Source organism: Vicugna pacos, chromosome 19 (assembly GCF_048564905.1).
Source record: "Vicugna pacos chromosome 19, VicPac4, whole genome shotgun sequence".
NCBI classification, from domain to species: Eukaryota; Metazoa; Chordata; class Mammalia; order Artiodactyla; family Camelidae; genus Vicugna; species Vicugna pacos.
Window position 1 is genome coordinate 24,076,282 of NC_133005.1, and position 18,501 is coordinate 24,094,782.

General features: G+C 43.6%; 1 protein-coding gene across 3 annotated transcripts in view; it reads left to right on the forward strand.

Annotated features, from left to right (window-relative positions):
* The window catches only part of TM9SF4 (transmembrane 9 superfamily member 4), a 50,423-nt gene extending 45,806 nt beyond the window's left edge, over window positions 1-4,617 (forward strand). For 2 of the 3 annotated variants that reach the window (XM_006202665.3, XM_072944001.1), the window contains exon 18: window positions 2,649-4,617. In XM_006202665.3, the coding sequence (XP_006202727.1) occupies window positions 2,649-2,798 (150 nt within the window). In that variant the 3' untranslated portion in view covers window positions 2,799-4,617. The remainder of the gene's footprint in view (window positions 1-2,648) is intronic. The other variant, XR_012061686.1, reaches the window with a different exon arrangement.
* The last annotated feature ends 13,884 nt before the right edge of the window (window positions 4,618-18,501 follow it).

Below are 18,501 nucleotides of genomic sequence, written 5' to 3' on the forward strand. Positions count from 1 at the left end.
GAGTAAAGAAAGTAGATGAGAAGAGTTAATAAAGATAAAAGCAGAAAATGCTGAAATAGCCTTTAACACTCAGATAGAGGAACTCAGCTCTACTCCCAGAGCTCAGTCTCCAAAGAGTGGCTGCATAAGAATGCAGACAGATCCCCACAGCCAAGTTCGGTAGATCCGTGCATAACACATAAACCAGATGGGTCACTGGGAGGAGTCTGTGGTCACTCTGGTGGACCCCTCGCCTCTGGGGCTAACACTGAAGACAGTCTCCTCTGCTGTACTTTGGGTCTCCAAAACCTGAAAGCAAGAAGTCCTTGGCTTGCAACCAGGGTGTATTCCCAAACTAGTCATAGGTCAGTTGGTTGGAATTCCTTTTCCCAAAATGTCAAGTTGGAAAGGACTGTCCAGGTCATTTAGTGTGGTGCCCACCCCTGTTTCCAGTTGTCTGACTGTGCCGACCATCTTTTCCAGCGATCCCAGCAAGTGATCATCTAGCTCAGGGGTCAGCAAAGTGTAGCCCGTGGGCCCGTGGACCTGATTCTGTAAACAAAGTGTTACTGGCACACAGCCACGCTCATGCATTTACATGTTATTGGGGCTGCTTCCACACTCCAGCGGCAAAGGGGAAGAGTTCTGACAGGCCACAGGGCCTGCGAAACCTAAACTGTTTATAATCGGGCCCTTTAAGGAAAAGCTTGCTGGCCCCTGCTGTGGCACATTCAGTGACAAAAGACACTCCCTCCTGACACTCTCGTTCTCTTTGGATAGCTCCTGTCATTATCAAGGTCTTCCTTCATTCACACTGAAATCCTCCTCCCTGTTACTTCCATCTGCAGGCCATGGTCTTATTCCTGACATCCTGCAGAACAAATTTAATTTCCTTTGTCTACAGCCCGTATTAATCAGAACTCTTTTGAATGGAAAGTGACCAAAACCCAATTCCAACTGGCGAAAGCAAAAAGAGAATGTATTGGCTGATGTGTGTTTAAGAATTTGGAGTTCCCTCTTCAGGCTTGGTTAAATCCAGCATCTCAAGTGGTATCAGGGCTCTGTGTTCACACTTCAGCTCTGTGTGTTTTCTTGGCTTCAGTCTGTGGGCAGGATCTTTCCGCACAGTAGAAGGATAGCCAGTGGTAGTTGTAGAGTCTCCTTTTCTCAGCTTTGCAGCTCTAGAGCTAAAAGAATGTCTTTCCTCTACCATCATGTTATCAATCCCAGGGACGATGATCATCGGTCTGGGTTACATGCCATCCCTCACTGTTCCTTGGGTATAATAGGATGGCATACTCTGACTGACTAGCTTAGGTTTTGGACTAGGACTGAGAGCCCCAACAGGGCCACATAGTGGAGAGTGGGTACCCGGGACACCGGGAAGGAGGAGGATGGGACACAGTGCTGGGCCAACAAAGCCTGTCTACCATAGCCTCCCACATGAGTCACAGCTCAGTCTCCTGCCCTTCCTGCCTCTGCCCCAGTCTGTCTTCTCTGTTCTAAAAACCTCCTTCAGCCCCAGAGCCCTGTCTGTAAAACAATGGCCTTGGCCTGTCTGAACTCTAAGGAACTTTTCTAGTGCTGCCTTTTTGCTCCATCCCTTTCCTAGTTTTTACCACGGATTTAGCACTGCCCTTTCCCCTCCCCCCACCTCTCCCCCAACCCTTTCCCCTATCTCCAGCCACAAGGAAGCTTGTAAAAGGAGAGATGGGAGGCTGAGCCAGAAAACATGGCCTTCACCCCTAGATTGAGAATATTTGACTTAAGGGAAATGGTCTCAACAGTGACCCTTATTGTTTTCCTCATTTTCCTCTGGGCTCCTGGCATTTTGTGAGCATGTGTCTGCCCATGAGCCCTGAAACAGGCCCCATTCAGGCCCTGGTGTGCTGGGCAGGTCTTGATACCAAGGTTCCAAATTAGCTCCACTTGGCCTAGCAAACACCACCACACCGCAGATTCCCTAGTATCCCTGCCTGGGCTTCTGAACTCTACAAAGGAGTCCAACTGCTCCAAGATAAAATCCCCATGAGGGATTTTACCAACAAAAGTGACAGAGCATACTCAGGCGGAGAGGACCATAGGCTGAGACAGGCTCATGGTAGCTCTCTGGTCCTAAAGTCAGGAGCCCTGACACCTTTCTCCTCCAGCCATCCAGGAGTATCCCTGTACTGTTCTGGGGACTGTGGAGGGTGAAGAAGTGACAGAGCTGTGGCTGCCTAGAGCATTCTGGCCCTGGTCCCTGAGTCAGCCCTGTTTCCTAGTGAGCTCCCAGGCGCTTCCCACCCCCACAAGAAATGGCCTGGGTCAGTGGAATTGGGCTTTGGGCTCCTAGCCCTCTAGCCGGGGGTTCAGATCCCAGCACTTTCTGCTTCCTAGCTGTGTAACTGTGGGTGTTGTTTAACCCCTTTGTGCGCCATCTGTAAAATGGGTTAATAACCTACCATGGTGATCGTGAGCATCTAAGGCGGTGCACGGGCCCTGGTACTGAAGGTTCACCACGGCTATGAGCTCACTGTCCCTTGGTGCCCATCTGAGGGCAAGCCCCTGGCCCTTTTCAGGCTTCAGACTCACCATGAGATCAGTGAGATGGCAGGGGGACACCCAGTTGGCCATGGCAGGCTGGCACTAAGCATCCACCCTCTCTTCTTGCCCCCCTCGTGCCCCAGCTGGACATCGTGGAGTTCATTCCCTCTCTCCTCTACTTTGGCTACACGGCCCTCATGGTCCTGTCCTTCTGGCTCCTCACGGGCACCATCGGCTTCTATGCAGCCTACATGTTTGTCCGCAAGATCTATGCTGCTGTGAAGATAGACTGAAGGGGGTGGACCATGGCCCGGCCCACTCCATCCACGGACAGGAAGCCACCCTACGTGGGGAACTGCAGGCACGTAAAATAAAGTAACTCCTGCTCGTTTGGAATGTAACTCCTGGCACAGTGTTCCTGGATCCTGGGGCTGCGTGGGGGGCGGGAGGGCCTGTAGATAAATCTTGCATTTTTCTTCATCATCCTATTCCAGTTTTGCGGGAGATGAGTGTTTTGTGGGTTGTTTTTCTTCAGTGCTAAGAAAGTTCCCTCCATCAGGAATTCTCGGACCTGTTTTATTCAGGTTTATTTTTGGTTTGGGGTTTTTTTCCCTTAGTTTTTTAACAAGTGGATCCAGGATGGATAAATCCACCAAGACACTGGGTTTTGGTCACTGTCTCCACCTCAGTTCCTCAGGGCTGTTGGCCACCCCACGACTAACTGGAAGATGAAACGCCGGGCCTTCTGGGCTTCAGTGAGGTTTCTGAGCCTCTCACTGCCCATCCTCACCATTGATGCCGCGACAAAGCACAGCTCTAGCCCGGACATGCATCCTCAGTGTCAACCAGCCTCTTCCAGCCCCTTTCCCTCCTTCTTCTCTCCTCCCCAGCCTCCTCCCAGAGCTGCTCAAGGCAGGGCTCCCTGCCAGGCCTCCGGGTCATCTTGTCACTGGGAGCAAGGTCAAGTCTTGGTTGCTACAAGGAAATCCCCCTGAAGTACTGGGGTACAGTGCCCCAGGACAGCAGGAATTGCCCTTGCTCAGAGCAGCGAGAGTTTGCTGGACCAGAGAAGAGACTTGCAATGAATTTTCGTGCCAAGAAACCCTGGATCCGGGGCCAAGTATTTCCAAAGCCAAGCCAAGCGTCCATGTGTCTAGGATGAAGGTCCTCACCCATCAGGATTGTTCCTCAGGTCCTTCCTGGGTTGGGGGTTGCTGCTCTTTGCAAAATGTGCTGATGGTGGGCCCTCTCTTCCCCCACTTCCAGGGCAGGACAAGGCCTGGAGACCTCAGATTCCCTCCTTTAGGTGGCTTGGGAAGAGGCATTCTCTCCCTGACATCCCCCAGCCTCAGTGCCCATACACAGTTCTTTTAGCCAGACCCCTCCCCTCCACTTCCACCTCCTTTCTGAGTTCTTGCTTCCTTTGGGGAACACCCAGAACACTGCTTGTGAGGAGGAAGATGGAAGGTAAGTTCTGTAATTCCTTCCCCAATTCCGAGGAATAGGCAAGGAGCCTAAGTTAGAGAGAGCAGCTAACATGCAGGCCTGGCTGCTCCTCTGTCAATGCCCACTCTTCCCCCCCCCCCCCATGCATGTCACAGACATTTGCTCTTAAGTTGCAGGAGACCAAACCAACCCTGGGATTAGAGTTTAAGAAACAGCCACTCACCCTTGCTCGAGCCCCATAGGACCCCCATGGCAAGACAAAGCTCAGGTTGCTGGCTAAGCTAGGAACACACCCCACCCTCTCACACCTCATCTCCCCAGATTCTCCCAGCAGCCCCCACCAGCTCCACCAACCAAACCAGTGATCTTCTCAATCTTGCCTCACAGTGACGCCGCAGTGCCAAGCGGTGTCCACCAAGAATCAGGTTGGAGAAAAGGGAACCCAAGCAGTAGAGTATAATGGAGTCTTTTGTTCACTCAAATACTAGATTTTTTCCCTAAGAGATTCTCTCTTTGAGGGGAGTGGAGAAACAGACTCCTCATAAAGGGTTCAAACATCATCAATTTTTCTGACTTTTTAAATCATCATCATCATTATTTTTAATTGAAAAATGCCTGTATGCCTTTTTTTGGTCCAATTGTAAATAAATATGCCATTGTCCTGTTGTCATGTCTCTTGAATCTCTTACAAGAGTTAGGGGTCTGAGATGAGACAGATTCCCCAAATGGGATGAGCTGAGTGGTTTTCCTCAAAACTCAGTCTCTTGTCAGGCTTTCTAGGGCCTAGGCCATTGCTGTTCCCCTGCCTGGTGCAAGTCCTTAGCCTCTCCCATCCACTCAGCCCCTCCGTACTGAACCACAGGTATGCGCCTCTCTGGTCCTGCAAGTAGGAATTGGCAATCAGGTGTGAGCTTTGGTAGAAGTGAACCCTGGTTTTAAAGATTCCCAGCGCCACTATTTTACTGCCAATTCAATTCACCACTCTGTCATGAAAGACTCCTTCAGTTACAGGCAGTGGAAACATGGGTCACACTGGCTTAAGCCCCAAGAATTGATGACTCATAAGTCATCAAGAAAAGGAGTGGTTTGGTTTCAGTTCTGGATAGATCCATGGGCACAAAGGATAACCTTAAGATTCTCCCTTTCTCCACTGTGCTGCTCTGTACCATTTTGTCCCATTGTCAACCGTCTTCTTTCCTATGGGGGAAGCAGGGAGGACACGGCACAGATGACTCTAACTTACGTTAGCCAGTTTGGAAAGCCCAGAGGAAAAGGAAAGACATCTCCTTCCCTACGTCAGTATATTCGTGTAGATAAATCACAGGAAAGGGCTCTGATGGGCCCAGCTTGGATTACTGCTTGGACGTCTTGGACCAGTCACTATATCCAGGGGGACAGAGTACCACTACAGGCTGCATACTTCAAGGGTAGTGGATACTGTGAATTTGAATTTCAGCCCTACCAGAATCACATGGAACAGGTGATGAGGAAAGAATGACTCCCCACAGTCGGGTGCAAAGCAAACAAAACAACAGTTGCCTATTATACCCACCCTCCAACTCGAAGCCTCAGTTTCCTCATCTGCAGTGGTGCCGTTTACCATTCATGAAGTACTTCCTGTGTTCCACACACTGTTAAAAACACTGTCCTTGTGTTAGCCCATTTACTCTACTTGAGTGAGATCCTCTGAGGCAGGTTCTGTTATTAACCCCTTTTTGCAAAGGAGGTAACTGAGGCACCAGTAGTTGAGGTAGCCTGCTGGGGGTCCCGTGGCAGGTGAGTGCTGGGGTAGTGCTCAACCGAAGCAGCCAGACTCCACAACCTGTTCTTCCAGCCACTGCTATAGCTGCCTTTTAAAAAGAACACTTCTTACGTGTATATGTGTACAATTATAGTTGACATAAAATAAACACAATTTGATAAGTGTTGACATATATATATTCCATGAAACTATCACCACAATCAAGATAGTGAACATACTTAACTGAAGTTTCCTCATGTCATTTGTAATCCTGCCCTCTAGGCTCTCATCATCCCCAAGAAATCACTGATCTGCTTTCTGTCAGTAGAGATCAGTTTACAATTCCTAGGGCTTTATATAAATGAAACCGTATAGGATGTATGCTCTTTTGCCTTTTTTCATTCAGCATAACTGTTCTGAGGTTCATCCATGTTGTTATGTGTATCAGTAGTTTTATATTTCTGGGTATATGAAATCCCACTGTATGGCCATAGCATAATTTACCTACTCAGCTGTTGATGGACATTTGGGTTTCAGGTTTTGGCTATTACAAATAAAGTTTCTGTGAATAAGTAAAGCAGTGAAAAGGCTGGATCATGTGGTAGTTGTACAGTTTAAACTGCCAAGCTCTTTTCCATGTGGCTGTATCGTTTTACATTCCCATCAGCAGTGTATGGGAGTTCCAGTTGTTCCACGTTCTAGCACTTGCTGTGGTTAATCTTTTTAATTTTAGCCATTCTAACAGGTGCATAATAATAGCTCATTGTGATTTCGGTTTACATATCCCTAGTGACAACTTTATTGAGCATCATTTCATGTGCTTATCTGTCATCCATTTATCTTCTTTGATGAAGTATCTGTTCAAATCTTTCTCTCACTTTTTTAAGTTGCTTGTTTTGAGAATTCTTTATGTACTCTGCATACAATATATAAGTTGCAAACATTTTCTCCCAGTCGGTGGCTTGTGTTTTCCTTCTCTTAATAGTGTCTTTTGAAGAGCAGAATTTTTTAATTTTGAAAAAGTCAAATTACCAATTTATTCTATGGATTTTGGTTTTGGTGTCATATCTAAGACATCTTTGCCTAACTCAAGGTCACGATGATTTCTCTCTTTTTTTTTTTAGGAGTTTCATAGTTTTAGGTTTTATGTTTAGGTCTATGATCCATTTTGAGGTAATTTTAGTATATGATGCAACATATGGATCCAAGTTCATTTTTTTTTTTACCATTTCTTGAAAAGCTTATCTTTTCTCTTTGTGTATTTGACAAAAATCAGTTGCCCATATGTGTGGATTCATTTGTAGAATTTCCATTCTGTTCCATTATTCTGTCCACTTTTTCCTAATACCATAATTTTTATTACTGTAGCTTTATAATAACTCTTAGAATCAGTTGTCATTAGCCCTCCAGCTTTGTTCTTTTTCAGAGTTTCTGGGCCTTTTGATTTCCATATGAATTTTTAAACCATCTTGTCAATTTCTACAAAAAATCTGCTGGAATTTCAATTGGGATTCTGTAAAATATACAGATCAATTTAGGAAGAACTGACATCATAACAATGTTGAATCTTCTGAACCCTCAACAACTTATATTTCTCCATTTATTTAATCTTTAATTTTGCTCAGCCACATTTTATAGTCTTCAGTGTATAGGTCTTTTGCATCTTTTTGTCAGATTTATTCGTAGATATTTCAAATTTTTGATGCCATTATAAGTGGCATTTTTCTTTAATTTCTGATTTTTCATTGCTAGTATTAGAAATATAATTGGGTTTTATATATTGATCTTATATCCTAAAACCTTGCTAAATTCACTTATTCGAGTAGCTTTTATTTTTTGGTATATTCTATCAGATTTATACATAGGTGATTATATTTTCCATAAATAAAGACAATTTTGCTTCTTCCTTTCCAGTCTGGATGCCTCTATTTCTTTTACTTGCTTTATTGCACTGGCTACAACCTCTAATACAGTGCTGAATGGTGAGAGTGAACATCTCTCTTTAATTTGCTCCATTCTAGTTTCTGAAGGTGGAAGCTGAGGCCATTTATTTGAAGTCTTTTTCTTTTTTTCCAGTATAGGTGTTGATAAATTTCTTCCTAAGTACTGCTTTAGCAAGATCCCAGAAATGCTGTTATGTTGTGTTTTCATTGTCATTTGGTTCAAGATACTTTATAATTTCCATTTTATTTTTTTATTCATGTGTTATTTACAAGTATTATTTAGTTTCCAATTATTGAGGGATTTTTTTCAAGGATATTTCTGTTACTGATTTCTAATTTAATTCTATTGGGGCAGAGATTTCATATGACTTGAATCCTTTTGAATTTATTGAGACTTATTTTCTAGTCCAAAATATGGTCTATCTTAGTAAATGTTCCATATATGCTTGAAAAGAATGGGTATTCAGATGTTCTTGGGTAGAGTGTTATATAAATGTCAATTAGGTCAAGTTGGTTGATAGGGTTGTTCAAGTCTATGATTGCTGATTTTCTGCCTGCTTGTTTTATCAATGATTGAGAGAGGGGTATTGAAATCTCTTGACTATAACTAGATTTGTATATTTCTCCTTGCAGTTATGTTTTTGCTGTGCTTATTTTGAAAACTACTCAATTCATATTGTACTTTGGATGAATTTATCCCCAGTAATAGTCATTGCTTAGAAATCTACTTTGATATTAATATCGTCAATCCCACTTTCTTTTAACTAATGCTAGCACATTATATCTTTTTCCATTTTTTTACTTTTAGCTTATTTACATTTTTATATTTAAAATGTATTTCTTATAGGCAGCATATAGTTTGGTTTTGCTTTTTATGTAGTCTAACAATCTCTGCTTTTTAATTGGAGTGTTTAAATCATTTATATTTAATATGAGTATTGATTTGGCTAGGTTTAAATCTATAATCTTGCCATTTGTTCCCTGTTTTCACCCATGATGTTTCTTTTTTCCTCTTCTTTTGTCTTCTTTTGGATAAATTAAATATGCTTTTCATTTTAATTTCCTTCATAGGTTTATTGGCTACAACTTTCTGTTTTGATATTTCAGTAATTACTTTAGGGTTTCTAGTGTATGTCTTTAACTTATTACAGTCTACCTTCAAGTGATACTACACCACTTCACATATAAGAATCTTACAGTACTGTACTTCCATTTCTCCCTTACCAGCCTTTATATTATGATTGTCATTCCTTTTTACTTTTACATATGTTATAAACCCTACAATGTGCTGTTGTTGTTTTTATTGAAACAGTTGTCTTTGGAGAACTTAAATACTAAGAAAAAAATATTACATATGTACCCACATAGTTACTATTTCTAGTGATCTTCATTCCTTTGTGTAGACCCAGATGTCCATCTGGTATGACTTTCCATTCACCTGCAAGATATCTTATAACATTTCGTGTAGTAAGGATCTACTGATGGTGAATTCTTCCAGTTTTTGTATATCTAAAATGTTTCAACTTTATCTTTGTTATTGAAAGATATTTTTGCTGGTTATAGAATTCTAGGTTGACGTTTTCTCTTTCCCAGTGCTTTAAAGATGTTACTCTGCTGTTGTATTGCTTGCATTGCTTCCAACAACAGATCTGATATCCTGCTTTTTAACTCCTCTGTGTGTAACAAGTCTTTTCTCTCTGACTGCTTTTACTGTGTTAGTGATTTTGAACTATTTGAGTATGGATGCCTTGGTATAGTTTTCTTCACATTTCTTGTATTTAAGGTACATTGAGCTTCTTAGAACTGTGTGTTTATTGTTTTCAGTAAGTTTGGAAAAATTTAGGTCATTTTCTTCAAATATTTTTTCTCCCCCAATCTCTCTCCTTTCCTTCAGTGATTCTGATTACCTGTAGGTATGTCTGCTTGAAGTTGTTTCACCACCGACGTCCCACCCATTAATGCTCTTTTCATTTTCCTTTTTAAATTCTTTTTTCTGTGTTTCATTTCAGATAGTTCCTATTGCTGTGCCTTTATATTCACTAATCTCCTGCCATGTCTACTCTGTCATTTATCCCACCCAGTGGTTTTCATCTTAGACATTGTCTTTTGCAACTCTAGAAATTTGATTTAGGTCTTTTTTTTTTTTTAACTGTTTCCATAACTCTACTTAACTTTTTATTGTGTAAAATACATGTAACATAAACTTTACCACTTTAACCATTTTAAAGTATATAATTCAGATTGCTCTACACTGGAATTTGACACAACATTGTAAAATGACTAACTAAATAAAAAAAGTTTAAAAAAAAATAAAGTATATAATTCAGAGGTATTAAGTACATTCACAAATTGTGCAGCATAATTTATGCAACCGCTGTGTGATCATCACCAACCATCTCCAGAGCTTTTTCATCATTCCAAACTGAAGCTCTGTATCCGTTAAGCATTAACTCCCCATTCTCTTCTCTCTCCAGCTTTTGGTAACCACTGTTGGTTTCTGTCTCTAAAAATTTGACTACTGTAGTGGAATCAGACAGTATTTGTCCTTTTGTGTTTGGCTTATTTTATTTATCATACTATCTTGAAGGTCTATGCACATTGAAGCATATATCAGAATTTCACTGTTGAATATTCAGTTGTATGTCTATACCACATTTTGCTTATCCGTTCATCCATGAGTGGTTTTCACCTTTTGGCTATTGTGGATAATGCTGCTACGAACAATGGTGTACAAATATCTGTTCAAGTCTTTGTTTTCGATTCCTCTGGGTATATTCCTAGTAGTGCAATTGCTAGATCTTATGATAATTTTATATTTAATTTTTTTTGAGGAGCCACCATTCTGTTTTACACAGTGGCAGTATCATTTACATTCCCGCCAGCAATATGTGAAAATTCCAGTTTCCCCACATCTGCACCAATACTGTTATTTTCTGTTTTTTGAAAATACCCATCCATCCTAGTGGATGTGAAGTGGTAAACCGTGCTTTTGATTTGCGTTTACCTAATGATTAATGATGTTGGGCATCTTTTCAGTGCTGATTAGCCATGTGAATATCTTCTTTGGAGAAATGTCTATTCACGTACCTATTTTTTAATTGAGTTGTTTAGAGTTGTTATTGAGTTGTAGAATTTCTTTATATATTCTGGATATTAAACCCTTATCAGATACATGAATTGTAAAATATTTTCTCCCATCCTGTGAGTTGCCTGTTTATTCTGTTGGTAGTGTCCTTTGATGCACAAAAGTTTGATTTTGATGAAGCTCATTTTATCTTTTTTGTTGTTGTTGCCTGTGTTTCTGGTGTCATATCTAAGAAATCATTGCCAAATTCAGTATCATGAAGCTTTTCCTCTATGTTTTCTTCTAAAATTTTATACTTTTAAGTCTTACATTTAAGTCTTTGATCGATTTTGAGTTAATTTTTGTTTGTGGTGTTAGAGTCCAACTTAATTCTTTTGCATGGAGGTGTCCAGTTTTCCAGGCTTGTTGAAAAGACTTCTTTCCCTGTTGAATAATCTTGGCACCTTTGTCAAAAATCATTTGACCATATGTGTGAGAGTCCTTTTAACCATAAGGTATACAATTATAACTTTTTTTCTTTTTAATAGAGGTACTGGGGATTGAACCCCAGACTTCGTACACACATGCACTCTACCGCTGATCTTTATCTTCCCTTTACAATGATAACTTTTCATGTTACTTATCTGCTCATTTTAACATCTGTTTCAGCTGAGGTTGAGTTTGATTGCTTATTTTCCTCATCATGGATCAGGTTGCCTTCCACTTTATAGGCTTGATGGTCTCTGACTGAAGGCCAGATGTTGAGAGTTTTACCTTGTTAAGTGCTGGATATTTTTGTAATCCTGTAAACCCACTTGAGCTTTGTTCTGGGACAGTTAAGTTACTTGGCAACAGTTTAACCCTTTTGGGTCTTGCTCATAAGATTTTTTAGGCACTTCCACCTCCATGCTAATTATTGGCCACTATTGAGGCAAGACTTCTCTGAGTATTGTCCCCAAACTCCATGATGTTCTCCCCAGTGCCATGGCTGATGGGAACAGACACTATTCCCCACTCAAGTGAGCACTGGGCACTATTCCCTTTCATTCGTCCTGTTGGTTTTTTACTTGACCTCAGGTAGTTTCCTCACACACTTGTTTTGATCACTGTTCTGATAAATACATAAGGGGATGCTCTGAAGATTTCCAGGGGTTTCTCTTTGTATACAAAGAGCTATAGCTTGCTCTCTCTTGCTCACTCGCGTGCTCGCTCTCTCGCTCTCTCTCACATTCTCTTATGAACTCCTTTCTCTCTGTCCCTCTCTCTCCCCCTTCTCTTTTTCTTGTTAGCTTTTAACCGCATTCACTCATTTCTTGCACTCCCTCATGCTTCTGGCAACCACCAATCTGTTCTCTGTATCTATGAGTTTGTTTTTGTTTCTTTGTTCTTTTTCTTTTTTTAGATTCGACCTCTAAGAGCGATCATATGGTATTTGTCTTTCTCTGTCTGATTTATTCACTTAGTATAATGTCCTCAAGTTCCAACCATATTGTTTCAAATAGTGAGATTTAATCTTTTATGGCTGGGTTAATGTTCCATTGTGTGTATATGCACCACAATTTCTTCATTCATTCATCCGTCAATGGACACTCAGATTGTTTCCATATCTTCCTTATTGTAAATAATGCTGCAGTGAACATGGGGATGTATATGTCTTTTTGAGTTAACGTTTTTATTTGGATAAATACTCAAAAGTTGAATTGCTGAATCATATGATAGTTCTACATTTCATTTCTTGAGGAACCTCCATATTGTTTTCCATAGTGGCTGCACCAATTTATATTCACAGCAACAGCGCACAGGTGTTCTCTTTTCTCCACATCCTTGCCAACACTTGGTATTTCTTGTCTTTTTGATAATAGCCATTCTAACAGATGTGAGGTGATATCTCATCGTGGTTTTTATTTGCATTTTCCTGCTAATTAGTGATGTTGAGCATCTTTTCATGTATCTGTTGGCCACTTGTATGTCTTCCTTGGAAAAGTGTCTACTCAGAACTTCTGCCCATTTCTGAACTCTTATTACATTGATTTCCCCAGGCTCTCAGAACCATCTCTTCAACTCAGAGAGTGCGGTGGGCTCTGCTTCAGTCCCCCGCTTATGCTGACGCCTGAAAGCTCTCTCAAGGCAGTGAGCTGGGGCAATCATAGGGCTTACCGCACTTGTTTCCCATCTGTCTGGGATCATTGTCCTTTATCAGTCAACGTCCCAAGCCTTGAAAACCACTGTTTCATGTATTTCGTTTGGTTTCTCTGGTTGTTTCAGGTGAGAGGATAAATTTTATCCCTGTTATTCCATCTTGGCTAAAAACAAGTCCCTACTGCTCCCTTTTTAACCAGTAAGATCACAGCGTTTCTGTGAAGGGCCGTGTGAGTTCTGTCACGGGAAGGGGATACTACAGTAGGTGTTCAGTCAGTTACTCCCTCCTCACCCAAGTCTAAAGGGCCTAACTCCTAGGAATCTAAGTTTGGCAGTGACTTGGCTGGACTTAAGGAATGCTAGGTCCAGAAACCTTGCAACTGAGCCTGTGCTAGCCTAGAAGTCAGCACCCTCTAACCCTGAGGGCCATCACAGGGTGAACGTGCCATCTGCTTGGGTCCCAGAGGAGAGCTGAATTATGACTGTGAGCTCCTAGAGATGATGGTCTTAGCTCTCCCACTGGACACTGTGGGCAGACATCCATTTCACCCCTGATGGTTGGTGCAAGTAAGTTGTGGTACCATGCTCCCCCTTGCCAATAACTGATTCAAGAGCCAACATGGTACCCAGTTCTAGCCAATTGGATGCAGGACCTGGAAAGTCTAGAGTGGCTACTGGGAAAGTTCTCCTCCATTTTAAGCAAGTCGGGGGAGACACAGTTGGCCTTCTCTGGAGTTGCCATATCCTAAAGTGATTCGTGGAGCTACTGCCACCATTTTGGCACCAACCTGAGAATGGAGCCAACAGGAAGGACAGCAGAACAGAGAAGAAGGCCCAAGGCCCTGAAGACGTCACTGAGCTGCTGAATCAAACATCCCCAAAGCCCATCTCACCTCTGGATATTCACATAAGGAAAAAAAATCTCTTATTTAAGTCAATTAAACTTAGAGTATCTGCGGGGAGGGTATAGCACAAGTGGTAGAGTGCATGCTTAGCATGCATGAGGTTCTGGGTTCAATCCCCGGTACCTCCTCTAAGAATAAATAAATAAACCTAATTACCTCCCCCCACCCCCCAAAAAACCCCAAAACACTTGTGTTTCTGTTAGATGCAACCAAAAACACTGTCACTGAGCCAGCCACCTAGAGCGCCAGAGATGTATGGGGAGGGGGAGGCACCTGGAGGGAGTCTGTTCTCCTGCTAAGGAATTCCAGGTTCTCCTTTAGGTGAGAAACTGGAGCTGTGAAAAGATGTGCCCAAGGGAATCACAGTAGGGAATCAAGAGCATGGAGGCCCATCAGCCTTCCGGCTGGTGCCTGCTCCCCACAGCCCCTGCTCTTAAGGTCCAGAGGCAGCTCTGATGGTGGGGCCTGTGAGGTGGGGGCCTCAATGTTCACTGGCCCAGGTCAACATTTAGTTCTGCTGAGCAAGGGAAAGCAGATACCAGAGATTTTCTTGAATTTGTGTGCTAAAATTGTGTCCTTGGAGGAAAGTATCAGAGTCCCCCAAGCTGTACTCAGGGTGATTATAGGTAACAACTAATTGCTATAGTTTGAAAAGAACTTGTCCAAAGTTCCTTCCCAGGACCACCTAACAGAGCAAACCTCTAAAGCAGAGGCGAGCAAACCTCTAAAGCAGAGGCGAGCAAACCTGGGGCCAGAGAGGCTCGTGTCTGCTCTTCACTCCAGAGTAGGGAGCCCCTCCACGCCCTGACCTCCTCCCTCTACCCTTGGAGCCTGTCTAAGTCAGGTGGACCACGAATGGGCCCAGAAGCACCACCTCAAGTCCAGGGACGAAAAGGGCTGCCTTGGGCTGTACAGAGTTCCTGTCCCTAGAGATCGTCTTCCCCTTGCCCACCGGTTAGAGCCTCCAGAACCCTGAGGATGTGAAGCATTCATTCCAGAGTTACTGAGCCCCCAGCTGTGCTGGGCACTGTTCTAGGTGAAAGGTATTCAGCAAAAGTCCCAGTGAATGTGGAGGAAAAGGCAGATCAATAAATCGATATAGATTATAATGTCAGATGGTTGTAAGTGCTATAATAAAATCCAAGTCAGAGAAAGGAGAGGGTGGTTTTCAGAAAGGGTGGTCAGGGAAGGCCTCCTTGAGGTGGTGAAATTGTAACAGGTGAGCTGAGAACCTTTAATGAATCGAGGAGTCTGCCATGCAAATATCTAGAGAAAGTTCCAGGCATGGTTTTGAGCCAAGTTTGAAGACTAACAGGAGTTTGGTGTTGCTGGAAACTGATTCAGGGGAAGAGAGGCGTAAGAGGTGAAGTTGGAGAGGTGACAAGGTCAGATCTTGAAGGCCTTGCAAGCCACAAGGAGCACATTGGTTTTCCCTTTTGTGTGTGATCAGAGCTGTTGGCGGGTTTGGAGCAGAAGAAAGATGTGACCAGACTCAGGTTTAAAGAGCCGCTCTGGCTGCTGTATCTATGTAAGCCCCTGGTACATAGTAGGTCCTCACTAAGTGTCGGGGGTTATTGTTACTGTTTTCAGCCTCATTGTTGGACTTCTGAGCTCAGTGAGGGCAGAGACCTGAATAGTCATCTTGTGCCCCTAATGCCCAGTACAGAGGATGCTAAGATGTATGGACACACAAATGAGTGACTCAGGACCTGAATAAATGAGCAAGCAGGTGTGGTCTCATTCTGAGGATGAGACTCAGGCGCCAGAAGAGCACTGAGACCCACGGCTGCCAAGGCCTCTTGCTGAGGCCAGTCACAGCATGAAGGAACCTTACCACTGGCCGTGCAGCAGAAAGATCAGGTGAGCATCTGTCACAGTAAGCACCACTATTGAAGGCCTAACTGAGAACATGTAGGACACAGCTCGGCCCCAATTTGCTGCAGGAGCCAAAGTGCACCTTGCCAAACACCAGGTGCAGAGCAGGCAAACCACAAGGGATTTCCAGGATCATGAGGCTGCTTTCAGTCTCATCCTGATTCCCCTGCGAGCATTAGGGACAGGTGTTTCGCACAGAAGAGAACCCCAGAGGGTACAATGCAGCCAGGCACTGGTGTCCAAATTTTGGGTTCTACGTCTCCTTGAGAGGTGGCAGAGGTTGTTGTGGGCTAGGGCAATCATGGAGGGCTTCCTGGAAGAGTTCCAGCCTGGACAAAGGGAAAAGACTCAAACTGAAGATACTGGGGAGCTGGAGTTGCAGACACTGCTCTCCCCTTGCCTCCAGCTTCCCTATGAGCTCTCCCACCTCTGAAACACATGTGATACCCCTCCCCACTATCTGCAGAACAGTGCTTTGGCTTTGCATTCAGAAGCCCTGTTTCCAGAAAATGACCTTAATGTACCCATCCAGCCTTGCCTCTCCTGAGCAGCCACACATAATGCATTTTCTTTTTAAAATTTTTTTTCTTCTTTTTTTTTTTTAACATCATGCATTTTCTACCCCAGCACGTTTGGTCACGCTGTTTCCTCTGTCAGGAATTCCCTTCTCCAGGCCCACTTTCTTAACTACTGCCCATTCATCAAAGCCCTGCTCCAGTGTCCCAGCTTCAGAGAAGTCTCCACCCTCTGATCCCACATCACACACAGTTGGAAGAGCTGTATGCCAAGCTGCTCTTGGCTGGTTCTGTCTCTGGGGTGACTGTTACGTAACAGGCCTCTTGTCCTGGTGTAATTATAAGTAGTGTCCCTTTCACTCTCACTCCCAGATGTGTTCCAGCTAAAAACAAATTACTCAGTCACCCTTCATTGTCCCCACACTTCTCTTCCCACCTGAAATCCTTTGGGCAGGAAGCATGTTGTCAGGGCTGAGCACAATACCTTGACACATTTGGATAAAGACATTCATTTCACACAAATAAATTTTGAGGTGCACATGGGCAAAGCAGCAGACAGGTCCCTGTCCTTCTGACACGTTAGAGGGAGAAGTAAAAGAGGAAAACAAAATCACTTCAGAAGGCTACGAGGGACAGGGAGGAAGTCACAGAGGGTGGGGGACAAGCGATATGAAGGGGTAGAGGATGACTTTTAGGCAGGCTGGGCAGGAAAGGCCTCAGAAGAAGTGTTTAACTGAGGCCTGAAGGGATTGATAGAGCCAGAGATGAGAATATCTGCAGGAAGAAAATCCCAGAGAAAAGCAAGTGCAAAAATCCTGAGGTCATAACATGCTTAGTGTTTAAAGAGCAGCAAAGAGGCGAGTGTTGGGGGGGTGAAGGGAGATTAATGGGATATGTAAGCAGAGACCAGAAAATGATGGAACTGGTCAGCCATGATAAGGAATTAGGACTTTGTTTTCCTGCCAGTGGAGGGTTTTGGAGGGAGGAGTAACATGATCTAAGTTATTTTTCCCCCAGACTGAAAGGTTTTTATTTTTTCATCATGCAGTAGAAGGCAGAGTGCCATGAATCCTCTTCTGATTGGACAAAGCCACCTCATGACTATTTCTGTCTAGAAGCAGAGTTGTCAGTTACAGTGATGTCAATTACAACACAGCCGCTGGGGCACAGGTCATCAAGACCATCAGGGTTATATTAACAGGCCACAACTTAATAACAATTGTGAATAGTCACATAAGTTTCTAAATGGCATAGAAAAATTACGTTGATGTTCTTGGTAAATGTTCTCAGCTAAAAGCAACAAGCAGGCCTGGATAGCTCAATTGCCCCAGCGGACAGAAACAGAGAAGAGGATGCATAGGGTCTTTATTAAAATCTGCAAAGTGAAAAACATAGCATTTTTCTACAAACACAAGGTCAAACCTGGACTGAGTTGCAGTGTTCTGTTATTAGTTCTTCTAATTTTAAAAAACGTATTGGTGAATCCAAGAAGTTAGGAAGACAGGGGGCTCCCCTCCCTTCACCTCACAGGCTTTCTGCCATGCCTGCCTTTCCAGCTGGCTCTGGCCTCTGCTGCACTTCTCTGCCTAGAGCAGCTGCCCCTTTAGTTTGTGTCAAAGCCTCCCCAGGTTCTCAGGAGCAGAAGACAAGGACTTCCATGGGAAAGGGCTTGGGTATGGTCACTCCCAACAAATGAGATGGAGATAGGGAGAGGGGTCTCGGAAGGGGGTACAACTAAGCTCTTGTACCTACAGGATCCTATGGGAGCTTGGACCTGGGAGAAGGAGAAGAAAGTAGAGTTGGGGCTAGAGTTAGTCTTCAAGAACACAGCATAAAACAAAACAATGAACTCTCCCTGTCCCTGGGGGCCCAGACCTCCTGGTCTCTGCTGAGCAGCTCTGTGCTGTACTCACTTTGCTGACAGGGGTGGGGCACAGGTGCAGTGGGTGCAAAGAGAGCTCAGCCAGTCTACAGGACAGCCCTCCCTGTCTGGAAACAATTAGAGGCAAATTCAACAAGAAAGTCTGTCTCCTCAGTTGTTTGTAAAAAACCTTGCTTCTTTAGTTTTTTATTTTCTGTTTCTGAGCTATCACTTTAAAGAAAATTTTTAAAAAGATATGTGATCTAGGCAGGTGGAGACAGGCTCCATGACCAGAAACACCCCCTCTCCAGCACCCTCAATATGACAGCCTAAAAACAGGTGGAGACAGGGGATCTGGATTCTCTGTGTATCCAGTGACTAGGGCTCAGGAAGGTAGGCTTCTGGAAGGGATCCCATTAATGACCCTGCCTGGAGCACATGCCCAGATATGCCAGCATGGCAGAGTTTCTGGGGGTTTGGGGGCTCCCTTGTGTGTTGGCAGGTGGT